Source organism: Anabas testudineus, chromosome 5, assembly GCF_900324465.2.
Source record: "Anabas testudineus chromosome 5, fAnaTes1.2, whole genome shotgun sequence".
Classification (NCBI taxonomy): Eukaryota; Metazoa; Chordata; class Actinopteri; order Anabantiformes; family Anabantidae; genus Anabas; species Anabas testudineus.
Window position 1 is genome coordinate 21,543,301 of NC_046614.1, and position 27,913 is coordinate 21,571,213.

The window sequence follows — 27,913 nt, forward strand, 5'->3', positions numbered from 1 at the left end:
CCCCCCCCCAAAACAAAACAATAGGTTTATATGTAAAAACACTTCTGCTGAGCTCACTTAGTGTGATTTGATCTAGATATCCAGACATTTAAGTGATGATATAAGTTCAGCGCTTGATGTGAGTAACAGGACTTTCAAACAATGGGCTGCTGTGACTTCATCATCATCACCATCATCATCGTCAGTTGTGTTGATGGTAACTGTTTAACCCACGACAGGTGTGATCAGTTCTGCAACACACAGCAGCAGTGAGCCAAGGATCCATAAAAATAATCAGACAGGTGATGAGGTCAAAGCAGAATTTATGAAATCCCTTTTAGAGCCTTGTAAAATTCCCTCGCTACTCATTAACCCATGAGAAAAACTTTTCTGCAACACCTCTGGCCACGTGACCACCGGGCTGCAGGGCAGGAGTGTTTAAAAGGAGGGTTGTGGACGAGGGGAGGCAGACACTGAGCTGAGCACCCGCTGAGCACATCCACAACAGCAGACCACAACACTGCAAGACAAACTGCTGTCACCATGAAGGCTACACTTGCTGCCATCACTCTCCTGATCCTGGCTCTGAACTGGACCACTGAGGCTGTGCAAGTCGAAGTAAGTGCATCACCTGCCGTGGATAATTACACTTTCTACTCATTAGACGAGGGAGTAACTTTATTTATCCACATGTACTGTTGGTTTGAGAGCAGAAATATCACAGCTGCATTGTGCACTGTTAAGGATTACAAACATCTGCCACTTATTTTTTACTGCCACAGTATTTCAAATAAAGCTACATTAAAAAAATGGAGCCCTTCATTGAGCTGCATTTACTAACATCTGCCTCTTCTTCCAGGAGAATGGATTGTCTTTCTCACTGGAAGCCGTGAAGAGGCTTCAGGAGCTGGCAGAGAGCCACAGTGTGACAGGACAACAAAGCCCACGATTGAGAGCAAGCACCACGTCCGTCTGCGCTGACCCCCTGCTACCACAGGAGTTCCTGCCCATCTGTAAGCAGAGGACAGCATCGGCATCGTTCGCCAGACTAGGTATGAATGTTATCTAACAGCCCCAGTCTTTGTGATGGCATTTCAACTGAACATCAGGTCCTGCGTAATGAAATGCAGGTGAATCCAGTGTGTATCTGACGGCTGTCTTTCTGTTTCAGCTGCCGTTCCCTATGACGTCTGTGAGATCTGTGCCTTTGCTGCCTGTACCGGCTGCTAAACCCAGCAAGCCAGAAACATTTTACCAACTTGAGATGTGATTGTTTTTTTTCACCCTCCCCAAAATAATTTAGGGAATTAAAAAGAAAAATGCTGAAATTATGAGAGGATATCTTAATGCTTCCTGAATACAGATGTGCTTACTCTGTCCCACTGGGCACTTTATAAATTGTTTTTAAAAAGGCCCCAAAAAGATTTTTAAAAATCAGACAAACTGAAGTGTGGTTTTTACAAACTGTTACTTTGTGGCATATTTACCACTTTATTTTTCTGTTCACAGATTATTCTACATTTTATTTTTTGGAAAGACATTTCGTTGTTTCAGTTTGTTACATTTCTACCTTGTCAAGCTTTGTGTACTTATTTAAAATAGAGTTTTCTTTCATTTTCTTCTTGTTTGTTAACACTGTTTTGAATAAAAAGCTTTCACTGATGAATCATGTGTACATTAGGCTCTTTCTTATCATTCTGTTGTGACCAAACACCAGACCCTAATAGCACCGCTGTGGTAACTCACTTGAAACTAATAGTCTGGGACGGGACAGGTTGACAAGAGTAGGAAATGTGCACATGCAAATCCAAACAGCCTAAAAGTGAGAAGACGTATGCAGCAGCTGAGCAGTTTTTCATTGTCTCAGCCTTTATTCTATAGAGAAACTATTGTTCGCTGGTCTCTACTCACCCGAGGAAGATTTGGGAGGCACATGTGTGTTTGTTCGTCCACACCTATGGTCCAGTGTTTGACCACAGGCTGCAGCTGCACCAGTTATCGCTGTATCTGCTGGATTTATTGTGCACTTTGTGCAGAGGATATTGCGCTCATCATCTGAAGCTTCCCTCATCTTCATTTCAACCTCAGACATTTCTGACTTTTGTGAATTATTTATTTTTGTAACCTATCTGACTCAGAGAAACAACCTCATTACGCAGACACTCTGTCAGTCCAGGTCACCCGTGGACTCGTGCATCCCCGCCCTGACACCTGCAGGATACTCACTGCTTTGATTTGTGAAGACATGTTATTAATATACTAATGAGCATACATGTTTTTTCTGCTTCAAAGGGAGAAATATCACCTTTTTTATTATGTTTCCAAAGCAAATGAAAATACGACAAACTCTAAAAACTAAAATGAGGACTGTAGCTCCCAATGAGAAGACTTGCATCATGTTCTCTTTGTTGTTTGGGAATTTGGAGACTTTAACAACCCTCAAACAGGTTTGTGTTTAGCGTCAGGAGCAACTTTTGTGTAGAACAAGGATTCTTGCAGATGCTGAGATTTAGTTTATTGCAACGCTGCTTCCTCCACTCAGGTTTCACTCAAATTAATTTACTGTAATAGAAAAAGACGCTGACGCTTATTTCACCTTCTAGGGATATTGTGTTTTCCTCTCCTGCACATCCTCCTGAAAGATGTACCAGAAAACCCAGTGCCCTATCTGAACAAGCAAATTAATTATTATACAAAAATGAAACATGAAAAAGTAGCTGAGAGCACTTTAGACAAGAATCATTGTTTGAATAGGAAGTTTGTTTTATCTGAGACGAGATCAGTTTAGAGTTTCTACATGAACTTCAAACTTCTATCAGCCCACATGCTGCAGCCAGTTCAGTTATATAATTCACTTTCAGTGGGAACCAATGAAAATGTTCCATTGTAATCGTTATCTCTTATGTGTTTTTGTCAGTGTATGGGAGTACTGTGTGTGTGTGTGTGTTTGGTGATACAATATAGGGACCCAGACCTCCAATAAAATGTGAGCATTTAAAAGTCAAAGTTCCCGTTTTGCTTAATCTACCAGCTTGTTTCATTTCTCTTATACATGCACAGGGTATTGCTGCAGCACAACTGCTCAGCCTGAGTCTGAAATGGTCTATTTTCACACGTGTTTGACAGTTTGGACCAAAATTAGAACAAAATCTGTTTTAAGGTTCCAAAAGCTGAAGCTTCTATTTCCTCATCCTCCAATTCCTCTTTTAAATTTGCCCAAAGAAATAGATTTAGTGACTGATGTGACTTCTGAATCAGCGTCTTTGACTTCACTCAGGCAGGTCACAAAAGCAGCTGCACACTGTGACTCATGAGCAGGGATTAAACTCTCCTGTTGATGGAAGAAGGAGACAAAGAGAGACAAATATGGAAATGTTACTGGGCGTCGGATTTATTTTGGTACAAGCACATTATGGTATTGTGCTGCCGTGTTTTCTGATCTGTATGTAAATGTGCAAACAGAACTCTGCAGAGGGAACTGAATGGATCAGACGTTTTGCTCGTCAGATATTGGGTATTTAACGAGCAACACTGAAGCCAGATACAGAAGTACAACATGTCTTTACACTGTCATACAGCCTGCTTGACAGATTTTCTTTCAACCCAGCATTCCTGTATTATATATTGTGCTGCTGTCGACAAATTCCATGAAATGATGAACACCACCCCTACTTCAGTCCACCCCTAAGTACTTTTCCTACTTCCTAATACTATGTCTGGTGCACAGGGCTGAACACATTCCCTCTTAATGGAGATAACTCTTTAGAAAGAGGTCTCACATTTCTTTGTTTAGTGAAAGAAAAGGCTGCATGACTTTATTAAGATCATTGTATTTTTGTCAGGGTATGTATTGTGTTCGCCCTACAGTCTAAACCGAGTATTTAAAATATGAACAAAATCTGCTCTAAAGTTAAAAACTAAAAATTAAAAAGTTTAAACTTCAATTTGATCTTTTAACTCAGTGGAAGTAAAAACTGTCAGAATAAATCGATTTCGTGATTGATGTGACTTCTGAAACAATGTCTGTGGGTTCATTCAGCCACGTTACACAAGCAGCTGCAGACTGTGACTCACAACGTTGTGTATTGTCTCACAAGGGGACGGATCCGCCCTTTCAGATTAAAGTCAACCTGTGGGTTTAGCTCGGTTCGTCTTTCTTGACGCAGTATTTTTACTTTTATAACTAAAGGGAATAAAATGTTTTTTGGATTGAACTGATTCATAACAATATTAGCTGTGCAGGCTTGTGGGAAAATAACTTCAGTGTTAAGGGGCTTTACTGACTGTGTAACCAAATAAAATAGTTGTCACACACATCAGGAGAATGTCATCTTTTGCAAATATCACAGCTTTCAAATAAGTGACTTATGTGGATCTGCTCCGTAGGTGAACGCCCGCTTGCTTATCGGGCGGCAGCGTGACGTACATCTGTGGGAGAGAGACAAAGGATGAGATTTATTAGGTGGCACTGAGGCAACAGGTTCTATAGCATGAAATCCAAAGTCAATAATGAAATATCATGCTGACGGAAGAAACAATACTGATAGAGGTTATAAACAAATCAAATGGGTGGAGGTTGTAAACTAAAAAAGAGGATCCAAAGTACTTCCAAAGGTGGTGTTTGTTGCTATCTTTAACGAGTCTCCCTGAATGTCCCACTTTACTTTCCACAATCTGCCAGTTGTCTGTTAATAAATCACTCACTAATCAGTCCGGAGACCTTATAAGAGGAGACGGCGCAGGTATACAGCAACCACAGAAGACACGCTCCTCGACGCTGAGAGGCATCTTGCATCATCTGAAAATGAGACTGCACAGTACGCTCCTTGTTTTGGTGCTGGTGGTGTGCAGCAGCGGCGCTCTGGGTGTGCAGGTTCAGGTGAGCATCACTTGTTGTTGTTTGTTCTTCTGTGAAACTGTTTGATTTCTGTCTTTCTTTCATTTTTATTTTTCCAAATGCATGTTAGAAACATAAAAACCAGTTAAGTTAGCTATATCATCTGAGGATGTGTTTCACCTCCTCCACACAGTTATTCATGCCAGACACGTTCACTGCAAGGCCTCAACCAAAGCAGTGATCCAGTCACCTCTTTCAATTCATACTTAACAATACAGCTAATTTGCACTCGTGCGCCTCTCAATATTGCCATTACAGGTACTGTATAGCATGCTCTCTTCCTCAAATGAAAACACCTGCACTGAACATTTGAATTGTGCCAGATTTGTCCCTGTGCTTCAGTATTTCCCCTCTTTGTTCCCCTCCAGGTTGGAGACAGGAGCTTCCCCTTGGAGGCAGTGCAGCAGCTGGAGGAACTGATGGATTTAGACGAGGACGTCAGCCCCCGCCTCGCGGAAACGAGTGTCGTAGCAGTGTGCACCAACCCCCTCCTGCCACAGGTCTTTCGGCCAGTGTGCCAAGGGAAAAGAGCGGGGATAACTTTCTCGCAGCTAGGTGAGACTGGAATGACGAATGACAAATCTGGAGATATTAAAATATGGTGGTATTAGGTCAGTGTTTCCTGGTGTGCAAACATCTCCTTACAGCACCAGAGGGTTTTGCACGGATCAGATGTTTTGCTAGTCAGATATTGGGTATTGAAGCAGAGTAAAGAGATACAGTAAGACACCGAGCACATTCATTTTCAATGTAAATGTGTCATTCCATATTTTTTAGAAAAGAACAGACACAGGTTAGTGTTACTAGATATTGGTTTAGAGCTACTTTTAGAAAACATGGGAAGGAGATTAGTCCTCTTTTCTAACACCTGGTGCGAAAACATACAAGTACTGTGTATGTCCCAGAAGACCAGACTGTTCCTTTAAGTGTTGAGCTACTGAACTCCATGTTAAACGAGCACTGATGTCATCACTTGGCTTTTACACTCGTTTAATCCACAGTTTTCTTACTCAGGGTCATGCTCGCTCTCTCTCGCTCTCTTTCTGACTCGAGATCAACAGCAGGCTTCAGTTAGATCACACTTGTATTACTAGACTACACTGTTTGCACACTGTATTATGCACAGCCCATAACTGCAGCACCATAAAGTGGCTCTGTAATGATAATGCCAATGAAAAGCTGTACAAATACTCTTTGGGGACCATTAAAGCTCATTAGACCCCGACAGCGCCCTTGCTGCTTTATTGAGACAGATCCCAGCAGTATTTCATGAAACAGAAACGTCGGCCCTCGGGTGCTGGAGAATGTATTTTAGGTTCAGATTAATATTTATTTTTGTTCTTGTACTTTTCAGTGTACATCGCCAGGTCTTCAGATCCGTGTGAAATATGTGCCAATCCCTCCTGCTATGGGTGTCTGAACTGAGGCTGCCATCTGCTAGACACACAAACACCGACTGAGAGCGTCTGGGGACTTGATCCTCCGCCGTTCTTTCACAGCTCTGTGTTTAACGCATCCATGGATACATGGATTTTAACAGTTACATAAAAGCCACTGAGTTACTCACCATTTATTGGTAGCTATTATTCCTGTGCAGATAACGCCTTGTCAGTAACAAGTGTCATAACAGCCATTCTGCAATGTTTAAAAATGTCTTTGTTGTCTTTAACTTGCTTTGCTAATGAGCTTTTAACTTATTGAGTCTGATGCAGCTTCGTCACAATAAAAATATGTATTCTCTGCATCCTTGAGAGACATTTTTGAGATTTAAAAAACACAGTTATGCTCCACACACTGTGTTTATTTTTCCCATTTAATGCGCTTTCTGTAAAGTGTCCTCCCTGTACTTAAGTTCAAGTGTTTTACGAGACACGAAAGAGTGACAATGAAGAAATGAAAGAATGCACATGTGAGAAAAAAGTACAAGGTGATGACAGATTTCTAGAGTTTCCTCAGAGTGGGGCACGAAACTAAAACCACCCAGCATTCAGTGGCAGGTCTGCAGGCAGAAATAGTTGATTACAGAGGCCAGCGGAGAATGGCCTGTGTGATTCGTGCTGACAGAAAGGCTGTGGTAGCCTCTGCAGTTGTTACGAGCAGAAAAAGCTTCTCTGAATGCACAACGCGTCCAACTTGGGGTGAATGAGCTGCAACAACAGAAGACCACACTACCCTCCACTCCTGTCTGCCAATCCCAGAAATCTGAGGCTTCACCAAAACAGCACAGCTGAATATTGAAAATTATTGACATGTAGCCGGATCCAGTGAATCTCATTCTCTGCCCAGACGTGCTGCAGGGCCAGAATCTAGCATCAACAGCATGAAGCCACGCACCCAGCCTGTCTAGTGTCAAGAGCACAGGATGCTGTTGGTGTAATGAAATGTTTTTTCAGGCCCCGTTTGGCCTTTAACACCACTCAGTCTTCATTTCAATGTGCTTCCCCTTATGGTCACAAGTTATCCATCTTCTAATGGCTGCTCTGACCTCCACAGTCATCGGAGCTGAGTCCGTCACATCACCTCTGGGATGTGATTTAGCAGCATGACTGTGCATGTGTAAAAATTCTGTGATGCAATCATGTCAGCATGAACCAGCCCCTAAAAGGGAAGGACTGCACTGCCTGAAAATTAATTACCACTCGTTTTCAAAGAACAATGTTGACTTTCTTGCACGTTTTTTGACTTTGCTTCACTGTCGGCTCGCTGCAGATTCAGATTCAGGCCACCTTCCTATAAAATATGATGCTCCATTTCAGATTGTACATAAAGTATGCTGGAGATCTCCTACTGTAAAGTTCAAATCAACCCCAACACAGACACCAGTGATGACTCATTTCTATTAAAAAAACCTCTAAATACAAACAACAGACTGACACAAGCTGACATATAGAGTTAATCATAAATCCTAACAGGCTATTGTTCAATATGTTAATCATAAATCCTGATGGTGTCCAGTGTCAACATCAGTGTGTACTCCAGTGTGAATCAGTCAGGTCCTGCTCCTCCTTATCAGATCAGTGCTTTATCAGGACTGTTCATTGCACCGGTAATTGCACTGCTTACTTTTCATTAATGTAATGCTTAGTCATCACCTTTACATCCAACATTTGGACCATTATTATTTTATTTATTTATTTATTTATTTATTTATTTATTAATAGGCCTACATGCTGTACAACACTGATGCATCCTTCTTCTGTTCAGTGCATACTTTATTTTTTATTTCTCTGCATTTTTAACTGTTTCTGTCTCTTTTTCTGCTTTTAATTCATCAGGTTCTCTGAATCCTCACACTAGATAACGAGGAAGTAGCGAGAAGTGCGATCCATCACTAAATAACTAAATAAATAAATAAATAGTGCACGGATTTTTACCGAGTTTCATTTTTCCTGCAGATCTCGACAGATTCTCACCCTCCGTGATTTTTTCTGACCTCTGACCTGTGCAGGACGTGGCTCGTTGGTCTAGGGGTATGATTCTCGCTTAGGGTGCGAGAGGTCCCGGGTTCAAATCCCGGACGAGCCCTTGTTTCTTTATTGCTTCTTAAATGCGTCACCAGTCAAATGTTTCTAGATTAAATCAGTGTAAATCCTTGTACATTAGTATTATTTTATTTTTTCATGTGTTTGAAAACAGGACAGTACTTGATTAGTGGACTTAGAGGAGACAGGAGCTGCAAAGCCCCAAGGCATGATGGGAAACATGAGGCTCAACAACAGGACTGTTTGATTTTACTGTTTATTTACTTTAAGATATTTCTATATAGATTATCAATCTATCTGTCTACCTATCTATCTGTCTACCTATCTATCTGTCTACCTATCTGTCTGTCTATCTATGTGGACCAGCTGTCAATCAGAAGCTGGAAGATACCATTTCCATTTGTCTTCCCACCCCCGTCTCCTCATCTAAAATGGTATCTTCCAGTTTCTGATCACCTGAACACACCTGGTCCAGGTGATTAGCAGGACTCAATGAAACACTGGAGCTGATAAACACAGTTCTGTGAGTTGTTGTAAGTTTAAAACATTATTAATACTCATTGGTTTTACATGTGGACACACCTGAAATGTAAAAATGGTGTAAAACAGACTAAAGCAGCAAATCTTTGAAGAACTAACTCACGAGTCATCAGACGAGCTGCTATTAATGACTGGGCTGCTGTGATCTCTGTTTTCTCAAAACGTTTGCATGAACTGATCTGAATTCAGCAGCACGAACCATCAGAGGACAGAGAGGAGGAAGTTCCTCCGAAGAGTCGGACCAAAGCTCCAAGGTGAGGTCTCTCACACCGTCCACGGTGATGCAGACGTCTCCCCTGTTTCATTATTCACACTGGAAGCTCTGTGTGTGTTGAAGATTACTGCAGGAGCAGCACACAGCAGGCTCTCCTGGGACTGGAGTTAAATTGTTGAAAGTCTTTGTTCATGTTCAGTGTTGAGGTGGCAAACAGCTGCAGATGATAATAATAATAATAATAATATTTGATAGGGTTACAGTTCTGATTCCTTAGCTGTTCTGTAACACAGCTGAACAGCACAGACCACCACGCACCTGCACTGCGACAAGCTCAGTGCATCCAACCATGAGCTACCAGCTCTAGACTTTGGGATGTGCATGACATGCATGAACAAAAGCATTCATCTATACTGTAGCTGCATATTACTCAGTGTGTACTTTACTTCACATTAGTTCATCCTGCAGTAAAACTTCAGCGTTAACCCCCCGATTCGACTTCTACAGGATAAAGACAAAAGTTGTGAGAGAAGCTGTCGAATTGTTTCTGACCAAATGGCTTCAGGAGTCAGAGGACTGGTCGAGTCAAATGTTCAATCACTGCAGTACTTTTAGATTTTAAAGTGTCAAAAGCTCCAAAAAATGTTCCTCAGGTCAAAGAGCTCAGGGTGTTTTTTTCTCAGTACTTCTCTCCACTTCAGGACTGATGGTGTGAAAGAGTTCACGATGTTTTCACATCAGTGAACTCAGTGAATCAACAGTTTTGTCAAAGAAAGACAAACGTGTTACTGTTCTGATCTATTTGTGAGAGGCATCGTGAAGGCTAATGTGTGAATACTATACATGCACACTAGAAGTGTTCAAGTTCAAGTTTCATGTATGAAACTATGGCATTGCTGTTTTACTTGAAGTAGGTGCTGCTCTCCATTGACTGTTGATGCAGTCAATAGAGAGCAGACTGCAGAGGGAGGGAGGTCACAGCATTATGGGATCTATTATTAGTATTGATGGTTGGATGTTGCTGTGCAGCCCCTTCACCTTTGTATCTATGTAGTATGGTTGTATATATAGCAGCGTTTAGACTGCTAAATACAAACGGCGTCTTCGCGTTATCTCACGAATGTCTCGTGTGTGTTTGCAGGTTCTGCTTTTGTGGTATCACTTTTGAGATGCAGCACCCCCCATCTTAGAGAGCCGGGCCTGAGCTGCAGATATCCAGGAGACTCAGGAGTGAAGCTGCAGTGTGTTGTTGGAGAATCCACACTGGAGACACTCAGGTACGGAGAGTCCTGCTGCCCCCAAACACCAAACCAGCATCATTTTAATTTACCCTGTGCAGAAAAAAAGACTAAGCGTGCACTAATTTAGAGTAGTCGTTGGCTATGGAACCGCAGAGAGGAGCTGATTGGTTTTAACTTAGTGATCATATTGATCATATGAATGGTTGTGGTGCAGTTCAGAAGAAGAAACTGAACTAAATGTAATTTAAAAGTTAATGTTTGGCCGCAGAACAGAGTTATTGTTTAAATTAATTACACATTACCCAGTAGTTGCTGTTGGCAAGATTTTTAAATGCAGCATTTTCATACTGCTTTAAATAATAATTGATGTGTGGGTTATCAGCGCCATCGAGTGGTCGGAGTGAGTAACTACAGCACTCTCCATACATGTTATTAAAATGATGTGATTTAAGTATTAAATTAAAACTGACACTAATCATGTTATTTGAACTTTTGCCAGCCCTAATCTGCCCCCATGACATCAATACTGATTTATCCAACTGATCCAATTAATAAGTATGAATCGTATCAGACACATCGGTGTTGTGACTCCTCCTGACCACTAGGCGGCAGCGCAATGAGTGATTTGAGTCCATTTAATTTGTAAAAGTCTATAGCCTCAAATTAATTTAATTCAAGCTTTCCCGTTTAAGATAATTACTGTTATACTACATTATAATGAAATACTGCTCGATTTCTCCTGTAAAATTTCATCTTCTGAAAATTAAGACTAAATTCTCAAATGACTTTTTTAGAATATCTTTATTTTATAAATGTCATTATATTTTTAGCATGTATTTCTCTGATATTTCATCTTAAGGCATTAGAGGACAATATTTTTTTATGATTTGGATGAAGTGACCCCTTTCTTATCTATGAGGAATCAATGAACATTATTTTTGTTCAGATAACTGTAGATTACTGTTCTGTATACAAAAAAAGAATCAGTCAATACGTCAATGTGTAGCTTCTTGACATTTTAAACCAGATGTTGAGGTTTAATACTGTATTTACAGCTGGAACTGCTCGACAACATATCAGTAAAACAGGCACAATGTAGAAAAGCAGGAAACTGATGGTGTTAAAGACGTCGGGTTCTCTTCAGGAGCTGCAGCATTAAACACCCACTCAGTGTGAGGTGCTGTAACAACATCATGTTGGTGGATGTGAAGGCAGAGCGAGCAGCAGCCACACTTCAAATGAACAAGTTTTTATTTACTGTCAGGGGAAAAGTTTGATCTGATTCTCGTCATTTAGGTTTTTTTTTTATGCTCATGATTTCATCTCCTACACATTCAGTCCATGTACACCTGCTCTGCGTCAGCAGGTTTGCGTGAGAGGGAAACAGACACTTTGAAAACCAGTGAATCAGTTAAGTAGCAGCATCCAGTGACACAGTAAGGAGTGATCACATAAATAACCGTCATGGCATCAGGTAGTTCAGGTTAACGTCTGGTCATACTTTATATCTGTGGTTATTGACAGCAAATCCCATGAAAGGTCTACAACCAACAATGAATTGACTTACTACTGCTTTATTTATCTGGTACCATGTTTTCCAGACAGTTTTTAGGGAACATTTCCTAAACTTTTGCTGTTAGTTAACTTGAGAGTTACTATATCTATCAGTTTACTGGACGCACAAATCCATGATTGGATATAAATTCCAAATTGAGCTGCTGTTAAACTACTTCTAATTTATATTGGTAAGTGTTTATTATATTTAATTCTCATTTACATCATGACTAAATAAGCTCTTCTCTGTATAAAACAGTGCAGCTCAAAACTACAGCCTCAAAATGATCAGTTAAATCAACACCTCCAAAACTAATTATTATCACATCTCAGGACTGTCACATCAGTTTTAATATAGTTAATATTTGTGGAAATTAACATTTATTCCATTCCACTTGTAATTAGAACCAACATGTGCAGGTATTTCTTATAATTTACAGCAGAATACCTCCTAAATTCTAGTAAATGAGGAAAACTTCCAGGACACTGGCTTAAAAAAAACAAACAGCATTGTTGTTACTTCCTATTTATCCAATTGATCTGTGTCATAAAGGCTCCAGTGTTGATCAGAAATTATTAAAATCATCAGAGACAAACTACAGCATTTTAAAAAGGCAACTGTGTATTTGTACGCTGGTCAGGAGATGAAGTAAAACATTGTTCATTTAGATCTTTTCATGGAATTTGTTGACAATTAACAATATAAAATAAAACCAAGTAAAGAAGGGGGATGAGGAGTGACAGCAGGTGGAGTGATCTGTAACATGACAACAGAAAGTTAAAACTGAATCGAGCAGACAACTTTAAGCATTTGGATCGTTCTCCTTTCATTTTGCACAACAGGAGAACATCCTTGACCTCAGACGTCCACTTACTAGCTCCCAGATCTTTGAGCTGCAAAGCTCTGAATGCTACTAACTGGACCTCGATGATACATATTAAACAATCAACGTCAGGATTAGTAAATAAGCCAATAACACCACATGATGAACACAAAAATCCCTCCCTGAACTCCCAAATCCCTTGTGTACCTCTTTTTCTTTTTAAACATGGTTTCAGAAGAAAAACTAAAAGAAAAACATTTGCAGGTTTGTTCATTGAGAAAGTTGCGATATGCAAAAAAAGAAAGAAATCAGTATGTTTCCTTCAAAACTGCACTTTGCTGATGTAGAACAGTAGCACTGTGAGGCAGGAGATGAAGTTAAACTAATACATGAACGTTTTATAAATGTGTCAAAGCAGGAGTTGTAATTCAGAAGCACAGACGCTGTAACAGTTTGGTATTTACAATAGCAAAAGGTAAAGTTATGCAAAGATTACAAAAATCATAATCATGAAAAGCAAAGACTTTGATTCGTTTCCTATACATTTTCTTGCACATAAACAGTTAAAACACACTTAAGTTTCTCTGCGTGAACATACTGGGTAGCACCTGTACTCTCCTGAAATATTCTGTGTAACGATGAGTTTGTCAGAAGGAGAAATCCTATTACTGGGCAGAAGATGAAACTGGTACAAATGAAATCCTGCACCGGTGAAAAAGAAACAATGACAATAATACTCCCGTATCTTAATATATTATTTGTCCTCACATTCAGTTGGCAGAAGCACATACGTTAACATCACATCGTCCCCTGTTTCTCTACGTATGAAACAGAGGGAAGAAAAGATGAGTGCGACTAACGGGAAGGGACAGAGTCAATAATGGCCGGCGTGTCCTCAGTGAGGAGCGGAGCTGAGGACTGAACAAGGCTTGATTTTGAAAACAGAAATGTGAAGATGGCAGGCAATCTGGTTGCAAACACTGACACAGTAACGCACCAAGTCAAACAAGGAGATGATCTGTGGGAGAGAAACAAACAGTCACTGTTTTCATACTGAACAACAACAGCTCTACACACTGTGGAGGCCTGTTTGTTACTACCAGGAACCAAGAAAACAAAAGATGAGGAGGAAAAATGGCTCCTAATTTCACAGTCAACATTTTCTTCTAGGTATTTCTCTTCTTTAGCTACTTTAGCACAGAGTACATGTTTTTTTAATATTTTTATCAAAGAATTTGTCTTTTTGATGGATGGAAATGTTCAAGTTTACAGACTTTGACCATGAACACATTTAACTGTTGTTGCTTATTTTAATATTTAAGTTTAGGTATCTGAATCTTTTTATTTAGTGTCTCAGTCTCCATTTTTATGTGTCCTGTAATTTTGCTTTGTTTTCCCCAGAATTCCTTGATAATGTGTTTTATTTTCTTTTCACAGTATAAAATGGTCTATCAAGGTTTTTCACTGATGCTACCAGTTTGTTTTTGCTGATGGGATGCAGTGCACGTGTGCGTGGGCGTACGTCTGTGGTGGGGGTAACGAGGAAAGTTTATCATGCTGGTGTTTTCACTTTAACATTACATAAGGTAAGTTGTGGTCAGGTTGCAGAGTGGGCAAAAAGTAATTGTTCAATAATGCTGAAATTTCTTACGTTTACTGAAAGCTACAAAGCATAAAGGTAAAGTTTGTTAGCATCGTATCCTAATGTAGAAAACTCAAGCACTGACATATCAATTCCATTTAACTCAATATATATTTCAGCACTTGAATGATAGTTTTGACTTTGCATTCCTTTAACCTTTTTGAATATCTTTCTGCCCTTCTACTCAGCATTTTGTAAAAGATACTTTTGCTATTTTTGCCTTTATCTGATAGCTTGACAGTAGAGAAGCAGGCAGGAAACATGAACAGAATAGAGCTCATGCAAAAACAGTCCCCAGCTGGAGAAAACCGTGGCACACGCACTAATCATTATGCTACCATGAAAGCAGGCAGAGATATTAGGACAAACGTTAGGGACAGATGACCCATATCTTTCCTCTTTTCCCTCCTGGCATGTTTACTGACATTCTGAAATGTGATCGGACAGATGTTGATTTTGACTTGACCTGATTAGCAAAATCATGATGCCTCAGTGCCCACAAATATTATAAAGCAGCAGCTACACAACGACATACACTGAACTACAACAGAATACATTAGTCTAAAACCAGCGTTATCCGAGTACTTACCAAAGCAATCCACAGCACCAGGTACTCATCAATAAAACTATTGAAATACTGATCCAGGAACAGAAGTCCTGGTCCCAGAAAGGCTAAATCGTGGAGATGCATCTCACTTTTTGTCATATGTGCTACCTGTGGACAGAAACACACAGACAACATTAAACATGTTAAAATTGTGCCCTAACTAAAGATCTGAGGATGTTTTCATCTTTCAAATGAAAATGTGTATCCTTTAACCGTTTTTTATATTTATGAATTTCACATTTAGTGTATTTAGCGTTTCTGATAATGCTGTGATGACCACCAAGACTCCTTCCCAATAACCTTTGTTGTACTGGCAACTAAATCAGCTTAAATGCATGCTAATGTGGCAACAGCAGGAGATCAAATGTTATGTTGAGTTCAAATTGCACACACAACATAAAAATGCAAACCAGTTCAAAGATGCTTCACTAGCTTCTTGTTAACTTTGTCAACAATCGCATATCACCTCTCTTTTGGATATAATTATCCAAAAGTCTACATCTTCTAACCAAAGTTAAAATAAATTTTTTGTTCATGTGCCTTTTGCCTAAACATAGCATACAGGTGAATCATGATTTCACTCCATGACAACCTATTATTATCAACTTAACAGCTTTTATCGAACTCCCTCTTATAAAAAAAGTATGTCTGACTTACAACTAATTTATTGGTGATTTTTGCTGAGACGAAGCCGAACGCCAAGATATAAAGACACGGATGTTTCTCAAAGAGCCGGACAGCAGACTTCTTGTATATCATCATCGCCAAAGTTATAACTGTGCCAATATGAAAGACTGGTGAGAGGACGCTCGTTCCCTGAAGACAGAGATAACAAAGAAACAAAAAGGTTAATGCTACTAACATAGAAATGTACAGAACAGCTGCTGTGATTTAAGTGGCTTTACCTTCACAGCACTGACAATCGGAGCAGGAAAATTGAATCATTCTTATTTATTATTTCTAACAAGAAAAATAATTGGAACCGTACAAATGAGCGCAAGTGACAATCACAATTATACTGTGGCAAAAACAGGTCGCACATAGTTGTTGAGTTTTACGTATTTGCTGTTTCTCCAACTTATAAAATCCCAGAGAGACCGGAAAATATATTAAACCTTTTCTACCATTTGGAAAAGTACAAATGTTTCCATTCCAGTGTAGAAAAGTTAAAGTCTGCACTCTCAAACTGCTAGCACAAACTCACAAAGTAAAAATTCATATTAGTGGTGCAAAACCTGGATTTTCAAACCAATAAAAGAGGTGGACATTTTTGAAAAATCTGCCTGAGCTTCATAGAGAGTGCAGGAGAGAAAAGACGACACAGCTTCATACTAAATAAGTGACTTTCTGCACACAAGTTAAATTACTGCAGAGAGGCAAAGGTAAGGCTAATGCTAGTGCTAAGGCAAATGGTTGCCTACTAAATGAGTAGTCTCATTCTGGATGTTACATTCGTGCTGTTTAAAGCACAGAAATAGGTTCTCGTCTTCCTATAAGCACTCAGTCCTTCAGTCCACTCTCACAATGATGTTTCTGTGAAGAACAGAACAGTCAAAACTGACTTTTCTCCGATGAAACTATTTCCACCCTCTCACATTTTGGGGCATGGGAGAAATGACTTAGTTATCAGGAGAGGCACTGAAGTTTCAAGACTTACTGCTATTGTGGATCCATTTTTGCCCACACCCCCTGTAAAAATAACTCTGAAGTAATTGGTGCAGGAGAAGATGGCTCCTAAAAGCGTGCAGATGGCAGGAACCATTTTCATCTGGATATTTAGGACCGGAATCTGGGAACAGAGACATTAAAACACTAAAATTAAGAAACAATAGCAGAAAACAGATGTTAACGTCAAGACGTGTTGATCATACGGACATTTTTCCAGCTATGTCTAAACTGTGAGTACATTCGTCTTTACGTCCACAATAAAAGCATCATGATTAATGTTAGGGAATATTAGAAGCAACAGCCTTTTATTTCTGATTACTATTACAGTAAACAGTCAAAACAAGAAGCAGCTCTATAATTATATTAACTAAACATTGCTGCATAATTATGGCATCATTCTCATTAATCCTTAACCTGTAGGAATTAGAACCAATCACAATTACCAGTGACTGCCAAAAAGCAGATCCTCCCACGGCGGCCAGCAAATACATGATTATTATGAAGATTTGCACCTCAGTCACATCAATGCTGAGTGGGAGGAGAAAGCAGAGAGTTTAGAGTGAGGATTAGTGAAGGCTACCAGCACACAGTCATCCTACGGCCTTCTTCCACAACACACCGCTCGTACTGAAACTGTTCTTGTTCTTCTGCTACCTTAAAGATGCCATGAGTATCATTCCACTGGCTCTTTATACAAAAAGACAATTTTCTGCACAGGGGTTCAATGTTCCACAAGTTGTCATTAGGTGTGTTTTTTAACTTTGGTGCCAGTCTGCTTTCACTCCCTACAATAAACTAAGCAATTAAAATGTTTAACTGTACTTCTAAACTTTCAGAGAGGTTTATTCTCTAAGGCAGCCAGCAAAATACAAACTAAACTATAAAACATCAGAAATTAGTAGAAGACTGCCTCAGCTCCCTGCAGCAAAATGACGATTGGGGGAGTGACCTAGCTATTTCAGATTTCCACAGGATCTTACCAACCATTTGGTTTTGTTAACCATGTTTTTCTTGGTAGAGTAATTTAGTACTAAGCTGCAAAGACGCAACTTTTATTCATACTTGCGTGTGCACCATTCCAATTTATTAAAGCCATATCAAGTAAATTAAAAAACAACTGTGGTATGTTTGGATCACGCATTTTGCTGACCGTTTTCTTCCATTGGTGATTTTACTGCAGAGCCATGTTTTACTAACTGCACTGAGTCGAATGGATTTAAATTCTCCCTAAGAGACCCTGGAGGAATCACCGTGGTCATTGTGGAAGCAGACGACAGTGAGCCATGCAGCAGCAGCCAGGAGATTTACCATCATGTTCCACAGGCAGGGACCCACAGTGGCTGTGAGCATCTGTAATCCTGCTAGAGAGATCTGCACCTCTGTTATGTCAAATCTACACACAGAATACATCCACATTTACTCCAGCTCTGACTTTCCAATTATTTCCTCAAAGCTATGAACTATATAAATAATAAAAATGGATTTTCAGATCTGATAAATGCTCTTTTCTTTTTATTCAGTGAACTTCCAGAGACCTAAAACCATCTGCAGCACATTCTGATCACCTGGATGTGTTTCAGACTTAATCCAGTATTGTGCTGGAGGTGATAAAACGTCCTTTTAACTGCATCAGAGTACTTGTTCCCAGCACCTCATGCTTCTAGCTTGTATTTTGCAGAACTTGCAGGTGTCACTGGTTTGACTTTTTGAATGTTAAACACTGTAAATGTCTTATTTACTGGACCATAAAGAAAGGGACTGGCACCACCAAATGAAGAACAGCCAATAAAAAGAGAATAGTAGTAAAAGTTTGTTGGTTTTTCCACTAGTTACCATAAAGTTTACAGGTAAATTTCACCCTCATTGTAAATTTTCTTCAACTCTTGAGCCAAAGAAAATTAAACCAAAGGAGTGGAGATGAGCAAACAGCATTCACAGAGTATCCACTTTGAGGCTGAAGAGGAGCACATACTGTATGTAGAAGAATAACTAAATCAAACTGGGGGGGGACATAACTGTTCATCTTAATACAGTAATCAATCACAAAGAAACCATGAAAATAAAATGTTGGGTGTAACTGTGCTGACTGTAAGAACAGTGTGTCTGAAGCAGATATAAAGTAACTCCTGGGACCTCATAGGTAGATGACTGGAATTACAAAAGAAAGAAATGAGCAGCTTTCGTTGACTCACATGCCAAACCGCAGCGTTCCAGACACATATGTTTGCCAGTGGGCACAGTAGAACATAAACATCCCGGCGAAGCAGCAGAAGAACATCCAGTCGGGGTTGGTGCCCAATTGCACTGCTATACTGGTGCCCAACACAACAAACACTGCACGAAAAAGGCACAACACAGACCCTGTTAACAGTACTTTAAATTTACTGAGACTAAGTGGAGCCAAGTTAAACAGGAAAAAAACTAACCGGTGGAGAGGGAGTCACAGCCGTGGTCAAACAGCTCGCCCAGGGGAGAGCTGCTATTGGTGCGTCTAGCCTGCTTCCCGTCGATGGCATCCAGTGATTGGTAGATAAACAGTCCCACGGCACACAACAGGTACGCCCAGAGAGGAGCCTACAACAAAATACATGAATGTGGAACAAGTTTTAGAAACTGTCAGATAAATACACATCAGGAGATACCAATACTTTCATTATTTATCAAGAAATTAATCATTTGGTCTATATAAGTTTTTAAAAAATGGTGTTTATCCTTCCCACAGCTCAAGGTTACATCTGTAAATATCTCATCTGAACAGTCACTAACCCATAGATATAAAGTTTACTACCATTTATGGCAACGAAAAGCATCACATTAAAAAAATAAAATAAAAAGTATACCACCATAATCAAATATGGCCAGAGCCGGCTGCTGGGCAGTACAAACCAGTCTGTGCCAAATACATGAGATAATAATAAGATACTGCCAACAAACACCAACAGTGTGGTACACACAGAATGTGAAGGTAGAAAATTTGGTTCTGCCTTTCCAAGTCTTACTTAGCAATAAACTAAACATCTTTGGGTTTTAGTTTCTAGAACAACAATGTTATGACAAGTTGTCTTAGACAACTGACATTTTAATAAAATAAATAACCAGCAAATTATTATTAATACATTTATTTATAGAGCACTTTTTTTTAAATGTGTTACAAAGTGCTTCACATAGAATACACTGACTAAATGGTGAAAAACATTAAATCCAGCTTCCTGTTCATCTTTAAACAAATGAACTTCACTGTATCGATAAATACTAGAATATAATCAGCGTAACCATTGAGAAATTAAATTTCATGCTGAGGTTTTTAAGGCCCTGAGAGACGTGTTCAGTTTGCACACTGTCCACATATTATCATATAAGACTAAAAACTAAAAAACATGTTTAATGGCGACATTTTCTAGGTAGTTCCTTGGAAAGTTGTTATCAGTTATTCATGTAACATTATGATTATCCAGGGTTACCAGGATGTTGCTGATGCTTTTAGCTCCACAACTGAACTGATGCTAATCAATATGTTATTGGGTTGATAAAACAAATCAGTGCAACACTTTAAAAACCTAACAGTCTGAAACAAGCATGGAGATTTATTTTTGTTTTGGCTGAACTTACCCTTTTAATATTTTAGATGCCTTTATCTCTCATTGACACTATTTATAAGTTATAACTCTAGTTTCAGAACCATGACTGACCTGTTCAGTGGCAGTTGGGCAGTAGTAGACAAGGACGAGGGTGGTGAAGACATTGGTGGCCAGGCCGATGATGGTGATAAGGTTGGGGGCAATCCACGAAGGAACTCGTGCCACCAACCACTCCCAATAACGCTGCATCAAAGGCTCCAGCAAGGAGCGCCCAGCACTGCTGTACCTGCAGGGACAGACAACAGCCAGGAGAAGACTTGATGACTTTACCCAGGATTTTTACCTGCTACCTATTAAGCTAATAGGTAGCAGATCTAAGTTTTGTAAACTTAGATCACGCATTAGCTAGACCGAGCCACAGCTTAAAGACTCCGAAAGCAACTGCACTTTCTTATTTGATTAAAACAAGTTCTGTTTATGATATGTTTAATGTTTGGTCCAATCATGGCTTTCATCAAATTGTGTAGACGACAAACACAAGAATGAATCCGTCACTCATGCCTGAATTTTATTTATACAAATTATAAGTTAGTGGGGCAGTAATGAGTCATACCTGTGCTCTTCTAATCTCTTCAGCTGGTGTCTAGACAGAGGGGGTGAAGGCAACTCGATCAGCCTGCGTAGCACTCCAGGGGCCAGCCAGCAGGTTGCCTCCATGCCCATGCCCTGCCCAGGCTCCTTTTCCCGGCCAGGGCCTCGGCGAGAACGCAGGCCTCCCCCTTGCTGCTGCCCCGTCATGCTCATGGAGCCCTGCCTCCTTCTTGTGTAGACCCCGATGCCTCTGGCTCTGCCACTGTCCTGATGGAGGAGTTAAAGATTCACAGCAGGAATGGGTGAGGTGAACAATACCTAGGACTAAGAAACCAACATCTCAATCCAGTCCTGTGCTAATATATTAAAGTATAAATAAAGCTTTATTATACATTACACACTAAACAGAAAAGCAGTGAATTGTCAAATTGGAGAGGCTGCACTCGTATGGTGTTTTGACTAATGTGGCAAAGTAATAATAAAAACTAGTTACTAATTATTTATTCACTTATCACAATCTGTCCTACAATTTTGTATTTTTCTCATTATTAGATAAGTTATTGTAAAAAGTTAAATGCTTTATTATATTATATATTATCTGATTATGAAAGTACCTAGTACTACCAGCTGAGCTCATCATTTATTGTGTAGATTCCAATTTTTGCATTAAGTATGTCATTAACCTTGACTGGGTACCTGTGGTATTAAAGCGCTAACTGCACAGCGACATGAAGGAGTGACCCAATAAGCAACAAAACAACTTTAAACAGCTGTTTAAATGAATGATTCATTAGTGACAGTGAGGGTCAGTAAGACGAGCGGCTTAAGATAAGAAGAAGCAACAACAGCTCTAAAGTGCAGTTACTGACCAGAAAGAATACAGCACTTTGTTAATGGTTAAGTTGAAGACGGTGCGTCTTCAAGTCTTCATGGAAACTTCAACTAATGATAAAAATGCTTTAGTATGTTTTAAGTATCAAAACAAAAGCTGTGCAAGTAATGTATAATGCACAGATATTCTTCTGCATATGACTGCCATGTTAATAGGGCGAGCTTTTACTGAGAGTTGTATAAACAATGAAAATAAACAGTGGATTATAAAATGCGGTCAGGACATCCGTAAATGAAAGTCATATACTTGCAATACTGCCAGTAGTATGGCACTGGTAGTATCGCAGTTGCAAACCGAAACAGAGATGGAAGTTACTGCGTGGGATATGAAGACATCACAGACACTCATGCCAAGAATTAATAACTAGATTACTGGTGTTCATGTCATATCCTGAGATTCTAAACATGTTAAGACAAGTCATGAGGACACCAGTGTGCAAGAAATGCACGTATACTTTTTTTATGGTCACACTGTCCAAAGGATGAAACCATATGGAAAACCAGTAGATACTATATGGAACAGAACTACTCCGTATTATTATATCACGTTTTACAGTTCTCAGCAGCAGTGGTAATTCATAATAAGTATGTTGGACCCAGAAAATGGATGGTTGGATTAACCCATTATATAGTGTAATAAAAAATATGTCTATTATGAGAAACCAAGTTGTAAGTGTTACAGTTACAGGCCTGATGGTGAAAATTCAAAATTAACAAAACCGACCTCTGAAACAATCCCTCTTTATTTAACTAACATTATACATGCTGTATCCTAACGTGATTTTCAAGAGCTGAGATGCTCTGGCTCTCGTAGACGTGTCACTAACAGACTGGACTATGTGTTATTGATGAAGTGATCAGTCCTTCTGACCTCAGGCACCAACTTGACCAAACTCTGCACTGAAATGTGAGACGTGTTCTTTATTGTGTTTGGCTGATTAGATCACGTCTATTCTACTAGCAAACAAATGTAGCACCGGACATTTCTGGTAAGTGCACCAACACAGTACCAAGGAAATCTTCATTCACCTAACCTAGCTAACTTTAACCCTGTAAAGCTAGTTAGGACTATCAAAATAGATCATTTAGAAACAACTTGTCTTGACTTGTCGGACCGTGCCTGTGTTTGTAAAGTTTTTCTTGTGACTATCAGCAAAACACGAGCTACTGACAAGCTCCAAACTCCAACAAACACACTGTCTCAGGACGGGTTGCTAACACTGCGTAGCACACTTAGCAGTTACCCACCAGTGCTGCTGGTGCTGACATTAGCATTAGCCGGGCTGGTAGTATCGTATCGTTAGCTAAGTTAGAGCGTGAGATTTTAAAAAATGCAGATTTACAGTTAGCTTGTTAACAATCCTTCATACTGTCACTGTTGAACATATCACTGCCTATTTCATATATTAGTTAAGTCGGTCTATACGACTGACACCTCCCGAGATGACTGCAGCTAGCTTGAGCTAGCCCGACTAGCTAACATATGTGCAGTTAGCGAGCTGCTGAACTGACGGATGTTACACCGACTAACCTGGCCGACGAAAGTGCAAAAAGCCACGGACAGCCCGAGAATGTGGAAGCTCCAACCAGACAGACAGCACCTCTCTAAGGGTGGAGAGTTTTCGATGACCCCTTTATTGGAATAGCGTTTGCAGCTGTAGGTGGATCACCACGACCGGTGTCACTGTGGTTGACACGGGAAGCTAGTTCACGTTAGCCATCAATGAAATCTCGCGAGGCTGGCTGGTTGATAAAGGACTTTGTACCCTGACTTTGGTCTGTCAGGCACCAGCAGCAGCCCTCCACAGCTTCATCCTCTCATATTTCGGGTAGTTTAGACTCTTCAGTGCACATTTCTGTTCTCCACGGGATAAAGAGATTATTCTAATACATCCAGTAGATGTTGGAGGTATAAGTACAGAGAAAATTGCCTTTTCTTAAAAGTCTTATGCCCTAAAAGTTACAGTATGTGATTTTCCTCTAGTTTATGAGCCTCACATATTTATTATTTATCACTTATTATTTTTGTCAGATTCTGCATTCTTCTTTTAAGAAAACACTCTTACTGTACTTAATACACTGAAATGGGCATGCTCATTGTCATGCAGTGTTTTAAATTCTAAGAGAGGCAATTTAATTACTGCTCATTGAAATATTCAGTACTGTGCTGTAGATTGAAGAACAGCCACAGACTATACTACGCATTTCTAGAAATGCTGACAGCTGCATAAAGTTGCATAAAATCCAATGGTGATAAATTATTTATCACACACACACATTACTCCTATGCATAACCTTCCTCCTCTCTTTTGCATCAAACACAGAGGTTCAGACATTTTCCATATATATAATTATTTATACATACATTATTATTTTATACAATATATTCCTCGTTATTGCTCCAGTTGCAGCCATATACATACAGACGTCTCCTGTGGTGTCTTTGTGGACAGAATCTGTGATACTAAGATTTCTGTTTTGTTGTGAATATATTTGCTGGTCTTAATCCACTATGGTAGAGTCAATAATGAGCTCTGTTTCCCAACATATCCTCAGCGATTCTACAATCTGGTTGTGTATATTTGCAGGTCAGAGTTCAACAAAATTGAGCTCTCAGCTGCGAGTTTCGTGGCAGCAGGTTTGTATATTGTTTAAACAATCGACAGTGGGCTTTAAACAGCTTTGTTAAAAAGTGGGAATGTATAAAAATGGATTAATCATCCACAAGCTTAAAAACATTGTTTATTTTTTTGGTTCGATCATTCATCGTACATTTGAAAATAGATGTTTCTATGGCCCTGCCTGTCGACAAACTGCCTTCGAGCAGCATGAAGAAATGATCCAACTACTTTAATCTGCTTTTAAACTCTGCAGCTGAATGTTGAGTGCCACTATAGATGATTCTGTCGCTGTGCTTTAGCTGTTTTATTCTTCAAAGAATCCACATAATGAATTGCTTTTTATGTACAGTAGCTTCACGGTTGTGCATCAGTGCGATGTCACGGCTCTCTGTCCGGCAGCTGAGTCAGGTAGGGGTTAAAGAAATCTCTCAGGAGGCTCTGCACCCGGACTGGTTGGGGGGTCTCAGCAGCTGGATTCAGAGCCAGGTTCAGGATCTTTGTGGGGTTAAATGCAGCGGCGCGAGTCTGGGCAGTGTGGAGACCCTCGATGGCGCTGGACAGCCAGATGAGCCTTTTGAGACTCTGGATGTTTCTGCCCCGGTCGTGCATCAGCTGGTGCTCAGTCACAGCTCTGCGACTGCAGGAAGGTGGAGAAGAGAACGAGGAGGATCCCTCAGTTCACATCACTACATAATTCATATCTTAATTCAGTCAACACTTGGACATTTTATCCACATACAACTTATCAAAACACATGCAAGCGAGCAAAAAAGGGCTGGAGGGACATTTAATCAGCATCTGAATTAAAAAATAAGAATATTTCTTCACTACCCCTCAGAGAGTTCCTAAAAATCACATTTGTTTTCACATTTCATTGAAAAACTCAATCAGGGAGAAAACCTCAGGACTTTGTTGATGATGCTTTTATAAATCAAAAAGTGCTGAGATAAAGAAAGAAGCCCTGACCTCTCATTCTGTTGACAATGACCAGTTGTACAGAGGACAAGAAGCATGACAGCGAGCCACTGCACAGGTTTGTGGGACATCTGCATTTTCTGAAACGAAACAGTTAGAAACACTTGACACAACATGTGATGGCTGAATGTTGTTATATATATATATAAAAGATAAAATAAACTGTGACACAGTATGGTGCATATTTCATAATCGATCTTTTCATTTTATCTCTGCAAAAGCTCTGTGTGGTCCATTACTTACCAATAATAAACATAATTTGACTGTTAAGCAGCTAAATAAAGGCAGAAAACCAAGAGTAACTATGTACTACATCAAAAAATACTGCAATCAACCAAACTACTACTGTTTGTAAATTAAAACACAGAATAAAATCCTCTAATTTCTATAAAAATACCACCGACCTGCCTCTGCCTCTAATACAGTCAAGACTAAAGTCAGATTTTCAGTGATTTAGAAGCATCTGAAAGGTTGTATCAGAAGTGAGTCATAAGCAGTTTTGACGTTCTCTGTCCTTAGTCATGCTGGGAATTTGCCCAGTAAAGGGAAAAAAGATGCCTTTTCACAGTTCAGTGAAATGTTAGAACACCTTAATCCTGTGTGCAAATTACACCTTACACCTGGTCTAAATATACTGTACGGCAGGCTGTGCACAGAACAGAACAGTCTTTCTGCATTGATGCTTTTCTAAATGCCTCATACTCTGTGCTTTTCAATGGAAATATTCTATTCTATTCCAAATTATTCTAAGTTTAATATTAAAAATGTCATTTGAACTATTGAACTGAAAACTTGAAAACTGACATTGCTGTTAAAAGCCAAGTCATTCCAGCCAATCGGACGCTCGTGTTCCAGCTCTCTCCAGTTCTCTGAAGAAACATTTAATCATCTCTGCAGGTTTTTATGAAGAAAGGTGATATAAGTCACTGAGGAGTCAACTCCGAAATGTCAAGAATAAGTTATGTAGACTTACAAGTGCCTCAATTGAAGTAGAAAAAAAACTATTGAATGTTAAAACGCCCATGTGAAGATTCCCAAATGTGCATAAAGCCCCGTCCGGCTCAGTCAGTTCACAAAATTCACAAATAGAAATTCCTCAATTCTAAAAAAATTCAATTAAATTATTCACTTTTAGATTTTTATTGAATCTATGAGTCTATACGTGACTCTGTCATGAATCTGTTCTGTTGCTTGAAAGATACTGTTCCAGGCAGTTAAACAGAACACAAAGCAGCCAAAACATTAAAACCACCTGGTGGCCAGTCTGCAGCTACACACACAGCAGTCTGTGATACACGGCATGTTCTGACACCTGTCGATCGCAGCCAACAGTACGTTTATCCCGAGCTGAGCATGTGTAAAGACACCAGGTGGTGTTAAAGCTGATTGGTTTTAACATTCAAATCAAGATTTTAGAGTTTTTCACAACTTCTGCAGAAGTAAGAGACAAGAAGAAGAAAACATAGATTAAATAAGTTTTACGAAATCAAAAATAAAGACTCAACTACAAACTCTCTGAAAGTAAAAGGAAAATCCTGAATTTAGCTGTCCAGAGGTAGAAACACTCTAAAAGGTACTTACATTGTCCCTGTTGGCGACAGGAGCTCCTCCAGTGATTAGACACTAAACTGACTTCAGGTTCGACCTCCAGACCTTTTATAATGCTCACACACACACACACACACACACACACACACACACACACACACACACGTTATTCAGACGTCCCACAGGCTTCACAACAAATTAAAAGTGGATCTTTTGATTTGCTAATAAAACAAACGTCAGCACAAACGTCGTCTCTCTGACATGTGATTTTGTGTCTGTGGAGAAAAAATATCAAACATTTATTTGTGTAAACAGTTATTTGTGTTCGTACAGTCGCTTCCTGCACCTCAGTGTGGCAGTGGAGGAGGTTTACACACGCTTTATATAATCAGGTGTTTTGAAAAGGAGGAAGAAATTCAATTGAGGGATTATGATTTTTCTATTTTCTGGTCTAATCCAACCCCGTTCCTTTTGGAGAGATTCAAGCATCTGACAAAGAGGAATTTAGGGAAATGGGGCTGAATGGTTTCATTGATGTTGAGGATGCAGACACACAAGGAATGAGTCAGTGGATGAACTGAACGTCAGCAATCTGTCTGTCAGTTCAGGTTTAAACTTTTCTAAACACAGTCTGTATGTAGTTAAGATGCTTGTCGCCTGGAGCTCTTCTCCAGGTCCTTGACATTGCAACCACCACACCAGCCCCCAGCACTAATGAACCCGCTGTGCCACCGCAGTCACCGTTAGAAACGCAGTTGTCTTGACAACACCTTCCAGGATGAGTTTCCCTTAGTGAGAAATGTAGGCCGCCATCAGAGGCCCGTGGGCGGAGAGATGGAGCGAGGAGAAGTGATTTATTCCATTAAGGAGTAAATGATAGTGTGATAGTGTGAAGAAATTCAAAGACAATGGAAATGGACAGAGAGGCGAAAAGAGAAGAAACTCATCAGCAGAAACATTTTTTCACAGCACGAAGCCGAGGAGCAAATCTGTTACAGGTTTGGTCGCATTCAGGTTTTGCTTCACAGATGAAATTCAGGTCTGTACATTATGTTTCAAAC

The 27,913-nt window shown here is 39.7% G+C and overlaps 3 protein-coding genes, 1 long non-coding RNA gene and 1 other non-coding gene across 5 annotated transcripts; 3 read left to right on the forward strand and 2 right to left on the reverse strand.

Annotated features, from left to right (window-relative positions):
• Positions 1-484: 484 nt before the first annotated feature.
• On the forward strand, positions 485-1,237 carry LOC113154933 (guanylate cyclase activator 2B-like). Its single transcript, XM_026349378.1, has 3 exons — positions 485-597; positions 839-1,031; positions 1,151-1,237. Exons 1-3 carry the CDS (start codon positions 523-525, stop codon positions 1,207-1,209), a joined length of 327 nt encoding a protein of 108 aa, XP_026205163.1. The 5' UTR covers positions 485-522; the 3' UTR covers positions 1,210-1,237.
• A 1,102-nt stretch (positions 1,238-2,339) lies between these two features.
• LOC113153497 (guanylin-like) lies at positions 2,340-6,301 on the forward strand. The gene is made up of 4 exons (XM_026347147.1): positions 2,340-2,426; positions 4,691-4,858; positions 5,245-5,431; positions 6,231-6,301. Exons 1-4 carry the CDS (start codon positions 2,340-2,342, stop codon positions 6,299-6,301), a joined length of 513 nt encoding a protein of 170 aa, XP_026202932.1.
• A 2,028-nt stretch (positions 6,302-8,329) lies between these two features.
• Positions 8,330-8,401, forward strand: trnap-agg. The gene has a single exon. It is a non-coding gene; the product is annotated as a tRNA-Pro (tRNA).
• Positions 8,402-11,354: 2,953 nt separating this feature from the next.
• On the reverse strand, positions 11,355-23,415 carry cept1b (choline/ethanolamine phosphotransferase 1b). Its single transcript, XM_026348782.1, has 10 exons — positions 23,240-23,415; positions 20,840-21,084; positions 20,338-20,512; positions 19,075-19,222; positions 18,841-18,982; positions 17,092-17,176; positions 16,638-16,769; positions 15,638-15,796; positions 14,963-15,088; positions 11,355-13,749 (listed from the first exon to the last, which is right to left on the reverse strand). Exons 2-10 carry the CDS (start codon positions 21,028-21,030, stop codon positions 13,627-13,629), a joined length of 1,281 nt encoding a protein of 426 aa, XP_026204567.1. The 5' UTR covers positions 21,031-21,084; positions 23,240-23,415; the 3' UTR covers positions 11,355-13,626.
• A 1,511-nt stretch (positions 23,416-24,926) lies between these two features.
• On the reverse strand, positions 24,927-26,966 carry LOC113153141. The gene is made up of 3 exons (XR_003297962.1): positions 26,886-26,966; positions 25,296-25,384; positions 24,927-24,966 (listed from the first exon to the last, which is right to left on the reverse strand). It is a non-coding gene; the product is annotated as an uncharacterized LOC113153141 (long non-coding RNA).
• Between the last annotated feature and the right edge of the window lie 947 nt (positions 26,967-27,913).

Excerpts from the sequence above, each read along its gene's own strand:
- LOC113154933 (XM_026349378.1), top strand. The coding sequence starts at position 523 with ATGAAGGCTACACTTGCTGCCATCACTCTCCTGATCCTGGCTCTGAAC. Across the intron at positions 598-838 it reads CTGAGGCTGTGCAAGTCGAA|GAGAATGGATTGTCTTTCTC; the intron begins GTAAGTGCATCA and ends CTCTTCTTCCAG. Across the intron at positions 1,032-1,150 it reads GGCATCGTTCGCCAGACTAG|CTGCCGTTCCCTATGACGTC; the intron begins GTATGAATGTTA and ends TTTCTGTTTCAG.
- LOC113153497 (XM_026347147.1), top strand. The coding sequence starts at position 2,340 with ATGAGGACTGTAGCTCCCAATGAGAAGACTTGCATCATGTTCTCTTTG. Across the intron at positions 2,427-4,690 it reads CTTTAACAACCCTCAAACAG|TCCGGAGACCTTATAAGAGG; the intron begins GTTTGTGTTTAG and ends CTCACTAATCAG. Across the intron at positions 5,432-6,230 it reads GATAACTTTCTCGCAGCTAG|TGTACATCGCCAGGTCTTCA; the intron begins GTGAGACTGGAA and ends TGTACTTTTCAG.
- cept1b (XM_026348782.1), bottom strand. The coding sequence starts at position 21,030 with ATGAGCATGACGGGGCAGCAGCAAGGGGGAGGCCTGCGTTCTCGCCGA. Across the intron at positions 20,513-20,839 it reads AAGAGATTAGAAGAGCACAG|GTACAGCAGTGCTGGGCGCT; the intron begins GTATGACTCATT and ends CTGTCCCTGCAG. Across the intron at positions 17,177-18,840 it reads GGAACGCTGCGGTTTGGCAT|CATTGATGTGACTGAGGTGC; the intron begins GTGAGTCAACGA and ends CCTCCCACTCAG.